General features: G+C 43.0%; 1 protein-coding gene across 2 annotated transcripts in view; it reads right to left on the reverse strand.

Annotated features, from left to right (window-relative positions):
* mrpl32 (mitochondrial ribosomal protein L32) overlaps nt 1-23,567 on the reverse strand; it is a 32,120-nt gene extending 8,553 nt beyond the window's left edge. For both annotated transcript variants that reach the window (XM_052016990.1, XM_052016988.1), the window contains exons 1-2: nt 23,429-23,567; nt 705-892 (exon numbers count right to left, since the gene is read on the reverse strand). In XM_052016990.1, coding sequence (XP_051872950.1) covers nt 705-892; nt 23,429-23,513 — 273 coding nt within the window. In that variant the 5' untranslated portion in view covers nt 23,514-23,567. The remainder of the gene's footprint in view (nt 1-704; nt 893-23,428) is intronic.
* Nucleotides 23,568-23,643: the final 76 nt, after the last annotated feature.

A 23,643-nucleotide genomic window follows, 5' to 3' on the forward strand; every position in this document is an offset into this window, starting at 1 on the left:
ATGCTGAGTTCAAACAGCAGGGTACTCACAAGCTATCTTGTTCTGAAAAGCTTTCACAGTAACACATAGAGGGTCAATTCAGAAGTATGAAGTTCCTTGCAGATAGGGAGACTTTATTTTAAATCACAAATTAGATATTGGGTTATGCTGACATGTGATTGGGAAGAGCAGGAGCTAACAAACAGCAAGAGTTGGGGATGGTGGGGGCAGCAAGCACTCAAGAATGAAACAGGAAGAAGTAAGTGCTCACTTTAAAGTGAGGTATTGTATCATCCAACAAAATGACTCAGATATAAGATGCTCCTTTTATTCGCCAAAACTGATTTAACCTTGGAGGTTAATTCTGGTTTTACAATGATTTCCTGGAATTTATTGCCTAAAAAGGGCAGTTGAATGAATTTCAGAAATGTAGCTTTCAGAAAGGATATTTACTTGAAAGGGAAACATTTACAAGGCTATAGTTGAAGAGCAGGGCACTGGGACTCAATGGAAAGGATCTTTCAGAGCATAACTTCCTTCCATGCTCTATTGTCCTAAGAGTGTAAACACAGTAAATCACTGGCAACAAACATAATTAAGCATGTTGGAAAATTTCTGTAGGGATTTGGGATGGTGGGGCTAGAAAAGGGGGACATAGTTGCAGGATCAATTCTTGATCGTTGCTGCACAAATCATACTGTTGCTTAATTTTTTCATACAAGTACCTTAACTTTTTCTAGTTTCCGAACATCCCTTCTCCTGCAGCGGTTAACCTCAATCGTGCGTCGTTTCTTGGGTGCTGCCATCAAGAAGATACTGTCTAAGAAGCCAGGGCTGTCATTCTGGTGATTCTCACGGGCTTCAGGGTTAAATTGAGGGAAGGCTGCTGGAGCTTGTATTGCCAATGCAGGAGCTGAAAGCAGAGAAGTAGGAAAAGTAAACAAATCAGAGTTCATTGTCACAGCAATAAAAGCTATTGTTCATCACAGACAGTAGGAAGACTTACATAACTACCCAATAGCACCTTTTGGGATCTCACGATATAAGATATCTTTATTAGTCACTTGTACATTGAAACACACGGTGAAATACATCTTTGTGTAGAGTGTTCTGGGGGCAGCCTGCAAGTGTTGCCACGCTTCCAGTGCCAACATAGCATGCCCACAACTTCCTAACCTGTACATCTTTGGAATGTGGGAGGAAACCAGAGCACCCGCAGGAAACCTGCGCAGACATGGGGAGAACGTACAAACTACTTACAGACAGTGGGGAGAATTGAACCCGGATCGCTGGCACTGTAATAGCGTTACATTAACCACTACACTACCGTGCCTGCCCTCAAATACTCTGGAGTCAATGAAGTACATTTGATATTGTAGTGTAGGAAAATATAAGTTAACTTCTGATGAAGGGTTCTGGACTTGAATCGTTTCTTTCCACAAATGCTGTCTTACCTGCTGAGCTTTTGCAGCATTTTCTGTTTTACTACAGGCTACTGATTGTATCTTCTAAGGAAACCTGGAGACCAGACAATATTTTAATTTGTCCTATCATAACTTCCCATTGATCTGGAAAGGCATGCAAATTAAGAACAGCACTCATAAAACGCCAAGAACACAATCTGTAAAATATAAGATTTGAGAACTATTTGGCCAATACTCAATTGCTAAAGTTGGACATCTACGGGATAGATTCTCTAAAGCAGGTCAGAAATTAGGAAGTGGTGGGAAGGTCTGGGTAGGTCTGCAATATTAAAGAGTGATTAAAGTAGTTGCTCTTAAAATAGACTTTGACCACATTAACTCTGGTAGTCTAACCTGAACTATCTTTTAATAAAACAAAAACAGAAAATGCTGAAATACTCAGCAGGTCAGGAAACATGGGTGGAAAGGGGAACAGAGTTAATGCTTCAGGTCAATGAGCTTTTGCCAGAACTAGGCAAAACTGGAAAACCAGCATGTTTTAAGTTGTAGAGGTGGGGTGGAAGGTCACAGGAAAATAGGAGTAGGAGGGGGCTACTTGGCCTCTCAAGCCTACCCTGCCAATTTATTTGATAATGGCTGATCAGCGCAAAGCCCTTAAACCCTTTTCTATTCTAGTTCACCATAGCCCTCAGTTCCCTGATCTTTCAAAAATTTATCTACCTCTTCACACAGCCCCAACCACCTAACCTCCACAATCCTCTGAGGTAGCGAATTCCTGAAATTCACTACCTTCTGCAAGAAGAAATTTCTACACACCTCAGTTTTAATTGCCTTTACAAGATTGCGCCAGAGCTTGGCTGCTTGTTGCAAGCTGCTCTCTGCAAATCCACTCATTACTTCTATTACAATCGTTCTACTTTTTTCAATCTAAGTTCTAGGTCTGTAAGAATTACTAATAAGATTCTTTTAAATCTTGTTACAGGGCTAGCAATCTTCCAACCTCTAGCAGTGACTGATCTAGCGATCCAACTCCCAGTCCCACGTAGGGACAACCAGTGAGGCCTAGGATGGGGCCTGTCCAAGTGAAAGCATGTGCAGGGTGAAGAGCCGACCCCACTGTGCCCCTACCACTGAGAGCGGGCTCCTGGACCCCACTGGAGCACCTGATGCAGAGACATGAGGACCTGCCAGAGTGAAGACCCGACCAGCAGGAGCGCCCAATGCTGTCCCGTGACCCGACCTCCCCGGAGGCCTGACCATCAGAGACAGCGGAGGTGGAATCCTGGGGCCTGACCATTGGAGGCAACAGAGGCCGAGTCCTGAGGCCCAATCTGACACGGGGCCCAACTATCAGAGGCTGAGTCCCGACCCGCAGAGGCAGCAGGGGCCGGGGCCTTGAGACCCGATCCAACACGCGACCCAAAATGAAGCCTGACTTGTGGAGACGCCAGACTCCAGGCCAACACCGGGTCCCTCTCCAACACCGGGTCCCTCTGGATCGGAAGTCTGATCCTACGGAGCACCCGGGGCCAAGTCCCAAATGCCAAGGCTGCCCTACACGCTCCCACTTACCTGCTGGGGCAGCGCACTCCTCTTCAGGACCTTCAGACCTGTATGGGAACAACAACTTACCTCACAGGCCAGGTCTGCCCAGAAGAAATCACTTACTTTCCAGTCCAGATGAATCCATTCCAGGCCTTCCAGGTCTGTCCTTAAGCAGTCACTTACCTTCCAGAACAGGTGGCTCCACTCCAGGACTAACCAGACACAGCCATTTACCTTGGAAGCGTGGTGAGAGGGCTGGGCTACAGATGAGGCTGAAACAGCGTGGGTTCAAGTCCCACCCCCCCACCCCCCCCCAGCATACTACTAGCAAACGTCCAGGCCATCGAGAACAAAGTTGATGAACTAAGGGCAAAGAGAATCGAGGGACTGCTGTGTACTATGTCTCACCGAAACGTGGCTTACACCTACTTCACCTGACTGAGCCATACAACCTGAGGCCTTCTCAATTCACGTCCTCGGGCAAAGTTAGAGGTGGAGGGTTCTGCTCCTTAACAACTTGTGGTGCTTGGACGTGACGGTCCTGGCGAGTTCCTGATCACCCAGCCTGGAATATCTAATGGTGAAGTGTCACCCATATGCCACAGGAGTTCACTTCAGCAATCCTGATGGCAGTCTACATCCCACCCCAGAAGGACATGAACTATACTCTGTGGTCAACAGCCTTGAAATGGGATACCCTGAGGCCCTCTTCATCATTGCCAGTGACTTTAACCGGGCCAACTTCAAGAATGTGTTACCAATATACTACCAGCATGTCTCCCGTCCCACAGGGGCCCAAACACCCTTGACCATTGCTATACAACCAAAGATGCCTACTGAGCCACCCCTCACCCTCACTTTGGTAAGTGAGACTACCAGGCTGTGCTCCTTCTCCCTGCATACAAACAGAAGCTGAAATTGGAGAATCTAGTACGGAAAGTCATGCAGTGTTGGTCTTAGGAAATAGATGAGCTTCTACGTGACTGCTTTGAGTGGCAGATTGGTCCATGTTCAAAGACTCAGCTGCCAGCCTGGATGAGTATGTCACCACCGTCATGGACTTTACCAGTGTGTTGAGGACTGTGTATCAAAGAGGACAATCCGGTGTTCTCAAACCGGAAACCACGGATGAACCGGGAGAACCACTCCCTACTGAAGTCGAAGACTGCAGCATTCAAATCAGGTGACCCTGACCTATACAAGAAATCGAGATACCACCTCTGTAAAGCTATCAGGGATGCCAAGAGACGATACCGGTTCAAAATTGGGTCCCAGACCAGCCGTCAGTTGTGGCAGGGCTTATGTGCTATAACGGGTTACAAAACATCATGAAGTGCTTTGAGAGGCTAGTCACGACATGCATTAACTCTGGCTTCCCAGAAAACCTTGACCTACTGCAATCTGCCTACTGCCGAAACAGGTCTACAGTGGATGCCACCTCCCTGGCCCTACACTCATCTCTGGAGCATCTGGAGAGTAAAGATGCCTACGTTAGACTATTGTTTATTGACTACAGCTCTGCCTTCAATACTATAATTCCAAGCAAACGCATCACCAAACTCTGACAAAGCTGTGTCCTCAGCCCTCTACTCTACTCCCTATACACTCATGACTGCATGGCCAGATTCTGCTCTAACTCCATCTACAAGTTTGCAGATGATACCACTGTTGTAGGCCGTATATCAAACAGCAATGAGTTGGAGTACAGGAAGGAGATAGGGAGCTTAGTGGAATGGTGTCACGACAACAACCTTGCCCTCAATGTCAACAAAAGAGCTGGTCATTTACTTCAGGAAAGGGGGCAGTGTACATGCACCTGTCTACATCAATGGTGCCGAGGTCGAGAGGGTTGAGAGCTTCAAGTTCCTGAGAGTGAACATCACCAACAGCCTGTCCTGGTCAAATCACGTAGAAGCCATGGCCATGAAAGCTCACCAGCACCTCTACTTCCTCAGGAGGCTAAAGAGATTTGGTTTGTCCCCTTTGACTCTCACCAACTTTTACCGATGCACCATAGAAAGCATCCTATCTGGATGTATCACAGCTTGGTACGGCAACTGCTCTGCCCAGGACCGCAAGAAACTGCAGAGAGTTGTGAACACAGCCCAGAACATTACGGACACCAGCCTCTCCTCCTTAGTCTCTGACTTTACCTCTCGCTGTCTTGTTGAAGCGGTCAGCATAATCAAAGACCCCACCCACCCTGGGACATTCTCTCTCCTCTCCCATCAGGTAGGAGGTACAGAAGTCTGAAGGGACGTACCACCAGACTTAAGGACAGCTTCTACCCTACTGTGATAAGACTATTGAACAGTTCCCTTATACAATGAGATGGACTATGACCTCACGATCTACCTTGTCGTGACCTCACACCTTATTGCACTGCACTTTCTCTGTAGCTGTGACACTTTACTCTGTATTGTTATTGTTTTTACCTGTACTCCATTAATGCACTCTGTACTGACTCAATGTAACTGCACTGTGTAATGAATTGACCTGTACGATCAGTTTGTAAGACAAGCTTTTCGCTGTACGTCAGTACAAGTGACAATAATAAACCAATACCAATACTTGGGGACTCAATACCTCCCTTTGCAACTGGATCCTTGATTTCCTGACCAACAGACCGCAATCAGTGTGGATAGGCAGCAATACCTCCAGCATGATTATTCTCAACACTGGTGCTCTACAAGGCCACATCCTCAGACCCCTACTCTACTCCCTATACACTCATGACTACGTGGCCAGATTCTGCACTAACTCCATTTACTACAAGTTTCAGATGATATCACTGTAGTGGGCCATATCTCAAATAATAATGAATCGGAATAAAGGAAGGAGATAGAGAGCTTAGCGACATGGTGTCACGATAACAATCTTTCCTTCAATGTCAGCAAGACAAAACAGCTGGTCATTGACTTCAGGAAAGGTCTACATCAATGGTGCTGAGGTCAAGAGGGTTGAGAGCTTCAAGTTCCTTGGAGTGAACATCACCAATAGCCTGTCCTGGACCAACCACGTAAGGTCCAACCACTTAAATGCTACAGCCAAGAAAACTCACCAGCACCTCTACTTCCTCAGGAGGCTAAAGAAATTTGGCATGCCCCCTTTGACACTCACCAATTTTTATTGATGCACCATAAAAAAACATCTTATCTGGATGCATCACCGCTTGGTATGGCAACTGCTCTGCCTGGGACTGCAAGGAACAGCAGAGAATCATGGACATAGCTCAGCACATCATGGAAATCAGCCTCTCCTCCATGGACTCTGTCTATACTTCTCGCTGCCTCAGTAAAGCAGCCAGCATAACCAAAGACCCCACCCACTCATTCTTTCTTCTCCCCTCTCCCATCCGGCAGAAGATACAAAAGCCTGAAAGCAGGTACCACCAGGCTCAAGTACAGCTTCTATCCCACTGTTATGAATGAATGGTTCCCTAGTACGATAAAATGGACCCTTGACCTCACAATCTACCTCATTATGACCTTGCACTTTATTGTCTGCCTGCACTGCACCTTCTCTACAGCTGTGATACTTTACTCTGCATTCTGTATTATTTTACCTTGTACTACCTCAGTGCACTGCGGTAATGAATTGATCTGTATAAACGGTATGCAAGACAAGTTTTCACTGTACCTCGGTACAAGTGACAATAATAAACCAATTCCAAGGTTGATTATCTTTCATCAGAACTGGCTCTAAGGTTCCAGTTTGACTTTGTTGAAAAATTAAAGGCCCAAGTAAGAGTGGGCTACAGAATTAAAGCAATTGGCTATTATATACTCATCACTGGGGATGGAAAGACATGGAATTACTTATATAACACATTTCATGACCTCAGGCTTTCATTGCCTATTACTTTAATTATCTTTCCCCAGGTGCTGCCTGATGTGCTGAGTATTTCTAGAATTTCTGTTTTAATTTTGGATTTCCAGTGTCTGCAATTTTCTGCTGTTTTCATTTTGAATTCACCTTTTTGTTATTTTGCAAAATATACTCAATTCTGTAGAGTCCTGCACTTGTCTGACAACTTCAGCTAGCAATAATGAAAGTTAGAGAAATGGGGAAATAGAAAGCATCTTCTGGAAAATACAAGCAGGAACAGAGATCAATCTGCCTGCATTTGTTGTTTGATTTATGGCTTCACATTGTGTTGTATTGCTAAGCAAGTAGATTATGCTCTGCTTTGAAACAATAGAAACCTGAGTCCGTGACTAGATTGTGTAGTATGACTGTTCTATTAGTAGACGAGCTGGCAAACAGGAACTCACTCCTGATCACTCTGTGCACCGTCCCCTAGCCCTACAGCTCTAAGATTTCTGCATTCCGCCAATTATGGCCTCTTGTACTATCTCAGCTTCCATCATGTGACCATTGGTGGCCATGCCTACAGACATCCAGGCCCCAAGTTCTGCAATTCCTTCCTTCCCTGAACCAATTCTGCTCATAATCTTTGACAAGGCTTTTTTATGCTTACTTCTCCTGGTACCTCCTTATTTGATACTTAGCTACATTTTATTTGGCAGTTCTCCACTGAAGCTCTTTGAGAGATTTTTCTCCATTAAAACATGAAAATTTAGATACAAATTATTCTTCACTACATTTTACACTGTCTATATTTGATGTTTTGGATTTACTATGCAGAAAGCCTTATAGATGCTGCGTTTATTGATTCTGGAAAAAAAGGTTTAAGAGGTGAAATCATGATTAAAATAGACCAGAGTATATTTGTAAATCCTGTTAAAAGACATAAAAATTGGTAGAGACAGACAAAGCAATAGGTTTTGGTGTTTAAGGAATACAACATAATCAGCAATATGTGAAAGAAGAACCAATGTCAGTCACTGCAATGTAGCCATGATTGCATAAGAATTAGACTGCAACAAATCAGCATTTAAAGTCTGCAGCACCAGCTTCAGGGAACTCAAATGCTGCAGTACTCATTACTGCTCCTGGAGCAACCCTGAACCTTAAAATAGCTCACTGAGGTCCTCTTGTGACAATGACCAGCAAAAGCAAACCCACCGCAAATGCATAATGCAAATACAAATGTAAACATAAATCAACGTGGCCAGCTATCCCTATAAATATAACAATAGAAATAAAAGTATCGTTCCCCAATATAATTCTGACTTTTAACATTGGAACTACAGAAACCACAATGGAAATGTTCTTCAGGTAATCCGATTATGCAATAATTTGGGTGTCAATTGTGACTATGTGGTTTTCACTCCTCTCAGGCCCCAGGTCAAAAACTTGAGCCCATAATTCAGAGCAATACTTTCAGTGTAGTATTGGGATGATGCTCCCCTTTGGCTTGGAGGCGTGTCCTCTGAAGGATTTAAAAGATAGCACTATTCAAAGAGTAGCGAAATCCCCTTCAGTTTCCTGGTCAATATTAATTCTTCAACCAAAATCACTAAACAAATCTGATCATTATCACTTTGCTGATTGTGGGACCTTATTGTGCACAAATTTGTAGTCAGTTTTTCTATATAATGTTTCAAAGAGATTTAATTGGTTCCAAACCAAAGTTGTGATACTGTATAATTGCAATTTTATTTCATCTTTAATAAAATATCATTAGATTAATACCGAATTTCTTCATTTCATTTCTGGTTTTTAAACATTTATTTAATTTCTGAATTGGGTATTAATTCAGTAACAGCACACAGCTCCAATAACCATCAGCTAGCTCATCACTTACAATGATAATCTTTTGTTCTGCTCTTCCAAGATCAAATAGATCAAAGGGTTCTGTGCATTTTACAAAGATTGTATCAAAATCCTAAGCAGCAGGAAAAGAAAGGAACTACAAAGTCACATACGGACATTGTGACAAAGTCAAGCCTACAGGATGTGTGCTTCAGAGATTCAGCTGCTACAAGAAAAAAACTGAGTCGATGTACACTGCAGCCCTTCCTGTGTTTTGAGGTGGTACAACATACAACTCCCTTAGACTTTTGTTCCTGACTTGACAGGGCTTATCGCTATCATTTTCCTCAGTGATAGAGTGTTTCCAGCACCACACCACATTTGCCATTGATGGGTCCTTGGTCCATTTTTACCAGAGTGGAGCTTTCGCCACAGTCACTTATTTAATGAGGCAAGTGTTCATTTTAATAATAACCATTCCACACCTTCGCTACGGAAAGGGCAATACTGCAACCATGGACAACTCAGGATACTTGCAACTTAGATACATTTGTGTGGCAAATCCAGTCGCAAAACTGTTGCCATAGGGCATTTGAAAATATAAACACAGCTCTCCTCTCCCAACATACAATCTTTACTGGATACTGTGCATCAGCTTAAAGAGAATGTGCATGGGAGGTAGACAGAAAAAAAAACATTTACACCCTCAGGCAAAAGGTAGTTTAATCTGGAATGCACATCGGTGCCATTTGCAAAGGCATGAAGCGCTTGATTCAATGGAATGACTAGCAACATAGAACAATACATGACAGGAATAGGCTCTTCAACCCACGATGTCTGTGCCGACCATGATGCCAATTTAAACAAGCCTTGCTTATTGGGACTTGGCTTGGTGGATCTTCACCACAGGGACTGGTGAGTTCATAGTTGTATTTACTAGGAGTGGAGATGGAGTGGTGGTAAGAAAGTGGAGAAGGAAGAAAATCAAGATAGTGATATGCACAAAACTAAACAGTTCAATACAAAACACAGAAACCTCCACAACCAAATCAGAGCTGTTGTGGAGTCATTTAATACATTTCCTAAATTATGTGAAGCATCTCCGAGTGTGTTGTTATATTGAAAAGGTGTGAAATAAATACAAAATGTTTTGGTTAAGTGTCAGCCCTGGTTGAGCTGGTGGTGTTCTTGCTCAAGAGTCAGGATTGAGGGTCTGAGTGCCAGGCCGACACTTGAGCATAAAGTAAAAGTAGTAATATCAGGATGTACTGCATTGTTTAATGCCCCTGTACAAAACTGGCAGAGGCATGTTGCTGTTCAGGTGGATCGAAATTATCTCATGGCATAGCATCTAGCAAACATTTTATGCTCAACCAGCATTATCAAAATATACATTAGCCAGTCATTTCTCTCAGAGTGTGGAACCTCGCTGTGCTTCAATAATTATCTATTAACAGTAATGTGTCCTTTGGGACACAATGGGGATTTCAGTGGTGCTATATGCACGCAAGTATGTTCTTTGTAGCATTACTAATAAATGAGGCAACTGATAGCATTAAAAGATATCAAAGAAAGAGGAATGTATCAGTAGAAAAACTAAACATTTCAGAGAGAAACAAAATACTATTGTTAAAAACTAAGGAAAGCTCGTGAAGGCAAATATACTTCACAATTTACTTAGAAAGTTTTTAAAGTTTTGCAAACAGGTTAAAGGAAAAAATTGATCAAAGTATAACAAATGAACAACAACTAAATACTGTAACTATTGGGGACTATAAAACTGTCTTCAGCAACAATACAGGAATGACATGTATGGTATATTTAACAGCAACAATTTCCTCCACCAAAGCATTTTACATCCCAATCATAAATCTGTACAAACCATTCAGTCGAATCCATAATCCTTCCATTATGCTGAAGGAACCATTGTAACTTTTCCTTCCTTCCCTACTTGAAATTATTAATTATTCCAGTTGGCAGTGACTATACACTAGAATAAAATGATTCATGTGAAATATAATGACTTCACTTTGAGAAGTACACAAGTTCTCCTAAAACTGTTCTAATATTCCCATTTCAACAACTGTTCAGATTTCAGAATGCCTTTGTTCAGTAAATATTAAGAATAGTGATACAGAAGGAAGAGGCAGCAATAGTTAAGAGGTAGAGTGGATTGACAGTGTTCATATTGCTTTGTTGTTATCTGAGGAGATCAGTGTTTATAGATCTTTCCATAGATTGGTAACAATTGAGAGAAGAACTGATGTCTTTTTTAGGAATGGAAGCAGGACCAGCAAGTGTGAAAGAATGGCTGGGTATCCTCAGGTCCTGAAAATATCAACCTTGGGCTCTCTGTGGTTCCAATATCCTCCACAATGAATTGCAGTAAAGCCTCAGCAATCAGAAATGGCTAAAGTTTGTTAAATGCAAAAGACCATAACTACACACTGTATCAAATGAGCCACTTAAGAAATATCCTGAGGGAATTTCATCATCAGTGCTGTACCTTCCATTTCTTAATTCAAAATGTTTAGCAGAGAATAGAGAAAACAGCTGGAAGCATTAACTGAAGTGGCAGAAATTAAATAGTATTTACATGGAGCGTTTCATGGATTCAGTTTGTCCCAAAGCACTTTATAAAGTGAAGTTTGACCATTGAATGAAGCCAAGAACTGAAGCAGACAATCATGCACGGCAAGCTCCCAAAACATCAATGTGATAAGAATCACAATCTATTTCTCTGACTTTCACTCACAAACCAACAAGATGGAGGGTGGATCATCTGAAGGAAAGCACCTGACAATGTATCACCTCGTCAGTTCTGCACTAAAGCGTCAACCTTGAATTTTGAGCTCAAATTCTGGAGTGAATCTTAAATGTACATTCTTTTGACTAAACAGGGTAGACGCTATCAACTGAGCCACAGATGTCACAGCCAACAGTGAAAGTACAACAGCAACCAACTTGAAATGTTTGAGATCTGTACTTTAAATCAGATATTTCCTCCACTACCCTTTCAATCAAATAAATTATCCATCTCCCTGCCTGCAGATTCATGTTCTACTCCACAGTTTCACACACAACATCAAGGTTGACACTCCAACGCAGCATTAAGGGAATGCTGCATGATAGGAGGTGCAATCATTCAGAAGCAATATTAAACCATAGCCTACTACCCCCTCAAATGTATGGTAAAAATATGATGGCACTATTCAATGAAAAGCAGATGATATCCAACATCTATCCCTCAATCTGTATCGGGTCATTCTTGTATTTCTCTTTTTGGGATTATGCTGATACAGATTTGCTTTTGCTATTCCTAAGATTGTTTTTGAAGTGTCTTAGGACATCCTAAGGTCAAGAAAGCTATTCGATAAATTTAAGTTTTTGTTTTGCCTTCATGCTGGTGAGCAAAACAAGTGACTGGAACACAGTAAAATATAGATGTTTTTAGAGCACCTCATCTATTCCTACATGGCGTGTTCTTTTTTGAAACTGGTTGCAATTATGGACTCAGAAGCTCGACCAACTTTCTGCTCTATTGTAAAATACTGCATGAATATTTGGAGTATATGCATCTTGTAATCTGCATTTTCCCACAACATGTTGGCTCAAAACAAATCCAGTTCTTTTTTGGCACAAATCGCTATACTTCGTACCTTTAAAATGAGTCCAAATGGAGAGTATTCTTGCCCAAATAAGTAAAGATTGTAGTTCAACTCATCTAGAGACCTGAGCACCATAAACAGAATTCTTCAAGATTCAGACATTATGTTAAACCTGGAACCCAACTGGTCACATATAACCAACTGAATTACATAACTAAATGGAACACACAGAATCTCTTTAAGAAAGATCTCTCAGCATGTTTTTGATCTAGAATACGGAGGCTGTCCTCAATGTTCTGGCCAATATTAAGACAAGATATCTTTATTAGTCACATGTACATTGAAACACACAGTGAAATGCATCTTTAGCGCAGTGTTCTGGGGGCAGCCTGCAAGTGTCGCCACACTTCCAGCGCCAACATAGCATGCCCACAACTTCCTAACCTGTATGTCTTTGGTACGTGGGAGGAAACTGGAACACCCAGAAGATACCCACGTAGACACAGGGAGAACGTACAAACTCCTTACAGACAATGGCTAGAATTGAACCTGGGTCACTAGCACTGTAATAGCGCTACGCTAACCACTACACAGGAATGGGTGATCAATGTACCAGAGTTTCGAAGTTTTAGGAAGAATAGAGAGGGGGATAAAAGAGGGGGAGGAGTTGAAATACTAATCAAAGATAATATATCATCTGCACTCCAGGGAGACATAACGGAAGGCTCGGATACAGAGTCTATATGGGTAGAACTCAGGAATAGGTAGGGTGCAATCACTCTCCTGGGTGTGTACTATAGACTTCCCAATAGCCACCGGGATATTGAGGAATGGATATGCAAACAAATTAGGGAAATGTGTAAAAAGAAATTACAGGATTGTGGTCATGGGAGACTTCAACTTCCCTGATACAAATAGGGACCTTTTTAGTGCAAGGGGGTTAGATGGGGCAGAATTTGTTAGGTGTATCCAGGAGGGGTTCTTAAATCAATATGTTGACAGTCCAACAAGGGGATAGGCTATTCTGGATCTGGTGTTGGGTAATAAGCCTGGCCAGGTGACTCACCTATCAGTGCGTGAGCAATTGGGAAATTGTGACCACAGCTCATTAACCTTCAGGATAGCTATAGATAAGGATAGGTATGGGGCTAGTGGGAGGGTTTTAAATTGGAGCAGGGCTAATTATGAGGGCATAAGGCAGGAACTAGGTAGAGTAAACTGGGAACACCTTTTTGCTGGCAAGTCCATGTCGAGCGTGTGGAAAGTGTTTAAGGATCAAATACATAGGGTATAGGATAGGTATGTCCCGATTAGAAGGAAGGACATGAATGGCAAAATGAGGGAACCTTGGATGTCCAGAGAAGTGATGAATTTAGTCAAGGACAAGAATGTAGAGCTTCGGAAGTTAGGATCAGATAGAGCGCGTGAGTACCATAAAGAAGCTAGAAATGAACTCAAGAAAGGAATTAGGAAAGCCAGGAGGGGCCATGAAAAGTCCTTAGCAAGTAGGATTAAGGAGAATCCAAAGGCATTCTGTACCTACGTCAGGAATAAGAGGATAACGAGGGAAAGGGTAGGACCACTTAAGGATAAAGAAGGGAATCTATGTTTGGATGCAGAGGATGTGGGTGAGGTTCTGAATGAGTATTTCTCTTCAGTATTTACCCAGGAAAGAGACATGCAGGATGGAACTGAAACTTGTTAGGGTAATTAGAGGTCAAGGAGGAGGTAGTGTTAGGTCTCCTAAACAGTATTAAGGTGGATATGTCCCTGGGGCCCGATGGGATATACCACAGGTTACTGAGGGAGGCGAGAGAGGAAATTGCTGGGGCCTTGACCGGTATCTTTGTGTCCTCTTTGATCACAGGTGATGTCCTGGAGGATTGGCAAGTGGCTAATGTTGTTCCTCTATTTAAGAAAGGAACAAGGGAAAATCTGGGGAACTATAGACAGCTGAGTCTCACGTCAGTAGTAGGGAAATTGCTGGAGAAAATTCTTAGAGATAGGAGATATGAACATCTGGAATCCAATGGCTTGATTAGGGAAAGCCAGCATAGCTTTGTGCGGGGCAAGTCGTGTCTTAGTAACCTAGCTGAGCTTTTTGACAAGGTGACAAGAGAGATTGATAAAGGTAGATCTGAGGATGTCATCTATATGGACTTCAGTAAAGAATTTGACAAGGTCCTTCATAATTGGTTAATCAAGAAAGTTTGGATACATGGGGTCAGTGGAGAATTGGCTGTGTGGATCCAGAACCGGTTTGCCTGCAGAAAACAGAGGGTGGTGGTTGAAGGGACTTATTCAGGCTGGAGGCCTGTGAGTAGTGGTGTTCCGCAGGGATTTCAGTACTGGGACGTCTGCTGTTTGTGATGTACATAAGCGACCTGGATGAGTATGTTGATGGATGGGTTAGTAAGTTTGCAGATGATACCAAGATTGGTGGTGTTGTGAATAGTGTAGAAGACTGGCGATGGATACAGCATGATATAGATCAGTTGCAGATGTGGGCAGAGAAATGGCAGATGGAGTTCAACAGGATAAATGTGAGGTATTGCACCTTGGTAGGACTAATGTCAAGAGGCAGTACACTCTTAAGGGCAAGATCCTTAACAGTGCTGAAGAGCAGAGACCCCTTGGGGTGCAAGTCCATGACTCATTGAAAGTAGCTACACAGGTAGATAGGGTGGCTAAGGAGGCTTATGGGATGCTTGCATTTATTAATTGAGATATTGAGTATAGGAGTCAAGAAGTTATGCTGCATCTCTATAGAACTCTGGTTAGGCCACATTTAGAGTATTGGGTGCAATTCTGGTCACCTCACTATAAGAACGACGTCGAGGCTTTAGAGAGGGTGCAGAGAAATTTTACCAGGATGCTGCCTGGATTAGAGGGCATGTGCTATCAGGAGAGGCTGGACAAACTTTGGCTCTTTTCTCTGGAGCGGCGGAGGCCGAGGGGTGATCTGTTGGAAGTGTATAAAATTATGAGGGGCATAGATAGGGTGGACAAGCAATATCTTTTTCCCATTAATGAGCGAACCAATACTAGAGGGCATGCATTTAAGGTGAGAGGGGGTAGGTTCAGAACAGACATGAGGGTTATGTTTTTTTACTCAGTGGTGGATGCCTGGAATGCGTTGCCTGATAGGGCGGTGGAGGCAAATTCACTGGGGGCTCTTAAGAGGGGCTTGGATGGGCACATGAAGGAAGGAAAATAGAGGGATATGGGCATTCTGTAGGTAGGAAGGATTAGCTATGTCAGCACAACATTGTGGGCCAAAGGGCCTGTTCTGTGCTATACTGTTCTATGTTCTACTAACCTTTTTATGAGAATTTACTGTGCATTAATTAGCTGTCATGTTTCTACTTCCAGAGTGACAACATCACAGAAGTCACTGAAGTACCCAGTTGGCTGTGAGGCATTTTGACATGTCCCTAAAAGCATGACATAAATGCAAACTCAATGGGAACGTAGGTCAGATAAACAACACACACAGAAGCAACTTTTCCTTATGAATGAGAATAAATGACAATTCAACCTGCCTTGGCAATTTAAGTTTCCAATGGTAATTGTTCCCAGCATTGAATGCCCTTCTTGTGACATTATAACAGTGACCTCTTGTGTTCACACAGTTCAAAGGCATCTTTCAGTAATCCACAAAGATAATGTATTTGTCATAGAGTCATAGAATTTTACAGCATGGAAACAGGCCCTTTGGTCGGACTCGTCCACGCCGACCAAGTTGCTTACCTGAACTAGTCCCATTTACCTGTGTTTGGCCCAAATCCCTCTAAATCTTTCCTATCCACTTACCCATTTAAATGCCTTTTAAACATTGTAATTGTATCCGCCTACACAGTTTCCTCTGGCAGCTCGCTCCATATACCCACCACCCTCAGTGTGGAAAAAGTTGCCCCTCAGGTCACTTTTAAATCTTTCTCCTCTCACCTTAAATCTATGCCCTCTAGTTTTAGACTCCCCAATCCTGGGAAAAAAAGACTGTGACCATTCACCTTATCTGGGACCATATATACCTCTATATAAGGTCACCCCTCAGCCTCCTACGTTTCAGGGAAAAAAGCCCCAGCCTATCCAGTCTCTCCTTATAACTCAAGCTGTTCAGTCCTGGTAATATCCTTGTGAATCTTTTCTGCACTCTTTCCAGCATAATGACATTCTTCCTGTCGTTTGGCGACCAGAACTGCACACAATACTCCAAGTGTGGTCTGACCAACATCCTACACAGTTGTAATATAACGTTTCAGCATCTGCAGTCTTGTGTCCTAACTCTTGTACTCAACATCCTGACTGTTGAATGCAAGTATGTGAAAAGCCTTCTTCACCACCCAGTCACCACGTTCAAGGAACTATGTACTTGTACCCCTTGGTCTCTCTGTTCCACAACACTCTCCAGAGCCCTTCCATTTACTGTGCAAGTCCTGTCCTGGTTTAACCCACCAAAATCAGAATGCACTTGTCCAAGTTAAGTTCCATTTGCCATTCCTTGGCCCACTGTCCCAGTTGTTCTAGATCATGCCATTATCTTAAATAATCTTCTTCACTGCCCACTATACCACCAACTCTGATATCATCCACAACTTTACTAACCATGCCAATTACATTATCATCCAAATTGTTAATCTGGATGACAAATAACAGGGGACCCAGCACTGATCTCTGTGGTACACTGCTGGTCACAGACCTCCAATCCTGACCTTTCACTACCTACCTCTGATTCCTACCACCAAGTTATTTTTGTGTCCAGTTTGCTAGCGCACCCTGAATCGCATGTGATCTAACCTTCTGGACCGGCCTACCATGCGGGAACTTGTCAAAGGCCTTGCTGAAGTCCACGTAGACAATGTCTACCGCCCTGCCCTTGTTATTCCTCTTGGTCACCTCTTCCAAAAACTCCGTTAAATTTGTGGGACATGATTTCCCATGCACAAAGCCATGCTGACTATCCCTAATCCATCCTTGCCTTTCCAAATGCAGGTAGATCCTGTTTCTCAGAATCCCCTCCAGTAACTTTCCCACCACACACATCAGGAGCAATATAAAGATTTAATTTCCCGTTTCCCATTATCAGTACTGCACATCATGCAACAAACTTGGAATGGTTCCACCACTGCTGTCAATCAAGGATGAACGTGACCACCCAAAGATTTAGCCCTCAGTGGCCAACTATCAGTAAATCAAACATATTTGAAACTGAAATTATATATTATAGCTTCAACCATATTTCAGATTTGCAATATTATAGTTAATGTTTTGCAACTACTTTTCTTGGAAAATATGTTAACTCATTGAAGCTATGGGATGCAAGGGCTGAAAAAATAAAACATTTGTCTCCAGGCGAAATCCTGCTCATGTAGGGGACCTTCTCACAAGAGAACTTTAAGAACAGAGGACAGAGCCATCAGCAATGAAGCAAATCTCCTGTTGAGGTGAACTTGTCTTTCTGACTGGGGATCCATCTGCTTTAATCAAGAATGTATCAGGGACCCGAATTCAGCAAATAACATCAGTGTGTAACCCAGAAGGTTTCCTAAGTTAAAAAAAAAGTGCAACAGAAGGAACCTGCTTATTGTAATGTCTTCCAAACCAGCCTAGAGGCTTCAGATATATACAGTACCAGTGTTCCTCTCAAAACACCAGTCTTCATGGCAGCAGCACTTGGTTCCTGTACACAGGTTTGCAAAATCACTCCTGAGAACCATCAACATGTGAAAGCATATGGCATCCCCTTACTGCCAGGAGAGCATTGAAGTTTAATTCTGGGAACAAATGGCCCCTTGTCCATGTAGCAGGATGAGTACCAGTGCTGTGCTAAAAGGAAGAAATTCATTTCATTGGATAATCCCATGAGTTGTAAAGTATCCTCCCATCCTCCCCATTGTCCAGACTGGGTCTCACGTTATCTCTCTCCTCGATGATAATGGTGTCATTCTTTAATTGAGTTTCAGCTAAAGGGCTTTGTGGGCTCATTGTCACTTCAACTACCCTAGCAGAAATACAGTATTCCTATCACATAAACAAGTGGCCCAGGTAAACTAACAGAACAATACGCAAGCAGATAGTATAAATACAACTGGATGCTGGGAGGTGCAGAAGAAAAGCCCATTGTGATTTGATTTTTTGTCTATGGAAATTTTTGACAAAGCATGACAGTGCAATGTTAAAAGAGATGTAAACGGAAGAAATAAAGAAACAGAAGATGAATGTAGGGGAAATCATAAAGCCAATCTGCACAGAAACATGTCTTTTGGTCTACCCCGCCCATGCTGACCATCAAATACTCATCTATACTAATCCCATTTAAAAGCAATTGGTCTGTAGCCTTCTATGTCTTGGCAATTCAAGTGCGCATCTAGATACTGCTTGAATGTTGAGAGAGTCTCTGAATTCACCACCCACTCTAAGAGGGGCATGGATTAGGTGTGGCTTATTTGTCCTTGTAACCTTTGCAAACAGCACTAATCAATGATTTGGTTCCTACCAATGAAGTGCAGAACACTCTACAATGCCCACTGATCCAGAAACTTCAAAATGATCGTGCTCCAAGGTCAAGCAGGCACACACCAGAGCTCAGAACTGTGGCTACCACATAGAGAAACCTCCAGCATCCTGGATCTGTGGGAGCCATTTTTCACCAGGTCCAAGACCAACAAATCATCTGAATTACTCCTACCTCTGCTTACTAGAGTAAACAGTGCAACTCTATGTATAGTTGCTCCAACTACTTTCTTTTCTATGAGGAATTATTCCAGATTGCCCAGTGATGCCCACTGAATTCAGTTTTACAATGGCTCCTTTACGCCAAACTTGGTCAAATGCTGCCTTATCACCTAACCAATTCACCTTTTTACCAAAACTGTAGCGTCCATGAGGCAGATGGTCCTAAACTGAGCATCAGTGGGCAGGTTACTATGCAATAGCACTGTTGACGATATCTACTGTCTAATGGGACAATAATCTACTGGATTGGATTTCCCTCGCTTTATTTTAGAACATAGAATATTACAGCACAGTACAGGCTCTTCTGCCCATGATGTTCTACCGACATTTTATCCTGCTCTAATATCTATCTAACCCTTCCCTCCCACATAGCCCTCCATTTCTCAATCATTCATGTGGCTATCTAAGAGTATCTTAAATGTCCCTAATGTATCTGCCCCCACAACCTCTGCCAGCAGTGCGTTCCACGCACTCACCACTCTCTGTGTAAAAAACTTACCTCCAACATCCCCCTTATACCTTCCACCAATCACCTTAAAATTATGCACCCTTGTGTTAGCCATTTTCGCCCTGGGAAAAAGTCTCTGCCTGCCCACTTGATCCATGTCTCTTATCATCTCGTAAACCTCTATCAAGTCACCTCTCATCCTCCTTCTCTCCAAAGAGAAAAGCCCTAGCTCACTCAACCTATCAGGAAGTATCTAGATAACTAGGCAGGTAAGTAGATGCCAGTCCTGAAGTTCTATAGTGGAGCAGCCTGGCGTGTATGTCATCAGTACTACAACTGGGATCTCTCTGGTCTTGCAGTTTGGCATTATTCAGTTCTTTCTTGATACCACATGAATTCAGGGAAAAATATGGCTAAACACTGGCTTTAATGATGCTGAGGTGCTCAGAAGGATAAAGAGATGGATCATCCATTCAGCACCAACAGCTGAAGATAGTTACAAATGCTTTGGTACATACCTGTTAGACTCTGCCAGTGTTAAAGATGGCAATATTCTTGAACCCAGCTCCTCTCACACTCTTTAGCTGTTTAGTTGTCTACCACTATTCACAACCAGATGTAGCAGGACAGTACACCTGATCCACTAGCTGTAGCATCATTCAGCTGCAATTAATGCGTGCTGATTTTGCTGTCTAACAGGTACAACTCCTTTTTAATTGTTTTCTGAAGTCAACAGTTATTTTGAAAACAAAAGGCATGCTTGGTTGTAGGACAGCATGGTCATCTCACTGAACTAAGGTTGGTCTCTTGGCTTTATGGTAATGGTGAAATGAAAGATATGCTGGGCCTTTGACATTAAAGATTGTTGCGGAGTACAGTTCCATTGCTTTTGACAGCATATCATGGATGCCCTGTAATGGGTTACTAGACCTGATATTAATGAACTGTAGCACCACAGAATATGATGGAAAGTTATCCACTAAGTAAGAAGATGGGAATATGTTTCTATAGGCCTGCATTGTGCTCACTCCTGATAAGTGTATGGGTGAGAACACTGTGAAAAATGTTAATGTTGGGTCCTCACCACTTGTTGCATAACCAGTGTAGCAGTTATGCTCTTCGGGTCTTGGTTAGCTCAATCAGTGCTAGTGCTACTGACTCTTGGCGAGTAACATTACAGTCCACTTCCCCACCCAGAGTACATTCAGTGTCCTTGATCTGTGCCTATTCAAGTGGTGCTCACCAGCTGAGGGAAGGTAGTCATTGGTTAAAAAAAAAGGTTCCTTTCAAACTGCCCAAGACTAATTAGGGCCAGAATCATTACTGAGAACACCCTTCTAACAGCACACCTCTGCCAGATGATCAATAAGCAGCCACAGAACATAATGGAGCCTGGGATGTTAATAAAAAGGCTGTTGCTCAATTAGTCTCTGACTCAGCTTTTCCAAATTAAATCAGATGTCCACAAAGAATCTGGAAGGGCGGCTGGGAGTGGTTTAGCTGTGCCAAATCTGGTGATCAGGTTGATTGAGACATCTTGCTTTGTGATTTAGTGCTTACATGTAATTGTTTAATACAACTGAATGTTTTGTTAGACAGCACAATGTACAATTTCAGCAATTCTGCCTCTGTCGACTGGGTATTCAGAATGAGTGATGCCACTTATCGTAAATATTAGAACTTCAATGCCAAAGACACGTGATGATATTCCTTTTATATGATCAATGTTTCTTCATCTATCATTTACAGGCAGAAACACACATCTATGCAATTCCTATAATGCAAATATGACCTTTATATCATGGATAAAAAGACATACAGGCAAAGGAAATGAATGGCATGTGGATTGGGTTTGCCAACAGTCCTGTATTGGATGGGACAGCTTAAAGTTAAATGGAAAATTAGCTGACCCACATGATAATCTCCACATGATCCCACTAACACAAGTAGCTGAAATATGAAGATCAAGTTCTGGACCTGCCCCAAACTAATTTACTCCAGGACAGTGGTAGTCGTGGAGATCTCACAATTGGTACAATGGTCAAGATTCATGTCAAACTCAAAAATGCACTGAAACTCACGTCAGAGTAATCATCCTGGCAGGAACTGCAAAAGTGAGGGCTGAAAACAGGGGAGAATTGTCTGGGCCAGGCAGAACAAATCTTAGCCATAGCCTGCCCTTTACATGTAAAAGGCCAAATCCCTACCCAAACATAACAAGGCCTTGGGAACAGACTATATCCCTGCTGAAATCCTGAAATTTGGCAGCGAAGAGTTTCACTCACAAATCCACAGCTTTAATGCCCATATTTGGGAAGAGCAGGACATTCTAGAGGACCTCAGAGATGCAGTAAGCGTGACCATCTGCAGAAAAGGAGATGTTGACTGTGGTAACTACAAAGTGGTCTCCCTGCTTTCTACCACAAGGAAAAACATAACCTCTCGCTCTTCCCAACAGCTTAAGAGCTGCTTCAAGATTCATGTGTGGAGACTGTCCATCCAGAAATGCAATGGACATGATCTTCATTGCATGAGAATCCAAGAGGAATACAGGGAGTGGCACGTACCAGCCATTATTATACAAGGCTTTATTGACCTTACCAAAGCTTTGGCTCAATCAGTCAAAGACCCCACCCACCCGGGACATTCTCTCTTCTCTCCTCTACCATCGGGTAAAAGATACAGGTGCCTGAGGGCACGTACCACCAGACTTAAGGACAGCTTCTACCCCACTATGATAAGACTATTGAACGGTTCCTTTATACAATGAGATGGACTATGACCTCACGATCTACCTTGTTGTGACCTTGCACCTTATTGCACTGCACTTTCTCTGTAGCTGTGACACTTCACTCTGTACTGTTACTGTTTTTACCTGTGCTACATCAATGCACTTTGTACTAACTCAATGTAACTGCACTGTGTAATGAATTGACCTGTACAATTGATTTGTAAGACAAGCTTTTCACTGTACCTCGGTACAAGTGACAATACTAAACCAATACCAATCACTTGAAAGGGACTGTCAAAGATCCTCAAATTTGGTTATCCTCAGAAATTCGTCTCTATCTTACACTTGCAATACGTGGTACTAACCAAAGTGTCTACAATAGAACCAGTCTCAATGAGGACCAATGTAAAACTTGGCTGCGTCAATTGCCCCAATAGTTTTATTAGTCTTTAATGTTGCAACTTTGCGTCTCACTTCCAATGAACCTCACGTAGGAGTGGAACCAACCTTCAGAATTAACAGGAAACTGTTCAAGCTATGGCGACTACACTCTGGAATCAAGTTACCCAAACCTCGGTCGTCATGCTGCCGTATTGCACCACACTAACATCCGACAATAAAGTTTCATGATGAAACAATCCAAAACAAGAACCATTTTCTATATCTTGATGGGATCCTTTCAACAAAACCAGACATTGGTAAAGAAATTCACCACATCTTTGATGTTCAACCCTGGCCTTTGATCAATTAAGGAATAGAGTATTTGAAGATCAAGACCTCAGACTTGGCATAAAACTCATGACTTACCAGGCAGTGTTTAGCCCTCCTACACGCTACTAGAAAGTAGCAGGAATCAAGCATGTGCTCAATGCAGGAATACAAGCAGGAATCAAGCATGTGCTCCATACTTCCTTAAAAAAATAAAGCATTACAACATCCGCACTGATCCCTGGAAATCTCTGGCCACGACCACTGAAAGGAGCATTTGGGATGGTACTGAGAACATCGAGAGCACAGAGGTCCCGACGAAATGGAGGAAGCTCATTATCTAGCCATCACCTGTAGACGAGTCTGTGGTTCCGACAATGGGCTGATAAACCGCCTCAGAATCCACAAATCCGGAGAGGAAGCAGGTTATCCCCGATCCCGAGGGAACGCGGTATAACATCCGAAATACAACGCTACCAAGTATAAAATGGACGGGGACGGGAGGACAGAGGCTGCACCAGCAGATTTTCCCCTCTATAGCTACACCTCCACCTTTACCCCATACCCAGCCCTAGACCAGGCCCCTCACCTGACCGCTGCTGGAGCCCGAACGCCCGCAGCAGAGCGCTCTCCAGTACCGCCCACGAATGTGCCAGCCGCTGCAACATCGCCATTACCCGGAGACGACACACTGCGCACACGCCGCCAGGAGCCGCGGATTGGGTGGCGTTCTGGTCACGTGCCAGTCCCGCGGCGGAGAGGCGCCGAGCCCTGTCTCCCTTGAAACTACAACTCCCAGCATCC

The sequence above is a fragment of the Pristis pectinata genome, chromosome 5 (genome assembly GCF_009764475.1).
Source record: "Pristis pectinata isolate sPriPec2 chromosome 5, sPriPec2.1.pri, whole genome shotgun sequence".
Taxonomy (NCBI): Eukaryota; Metazoa; Chordata; class Chondrichthyes; order Rhinopristiformes; family Pristidae; genus Pristis; species Pristis pectinata.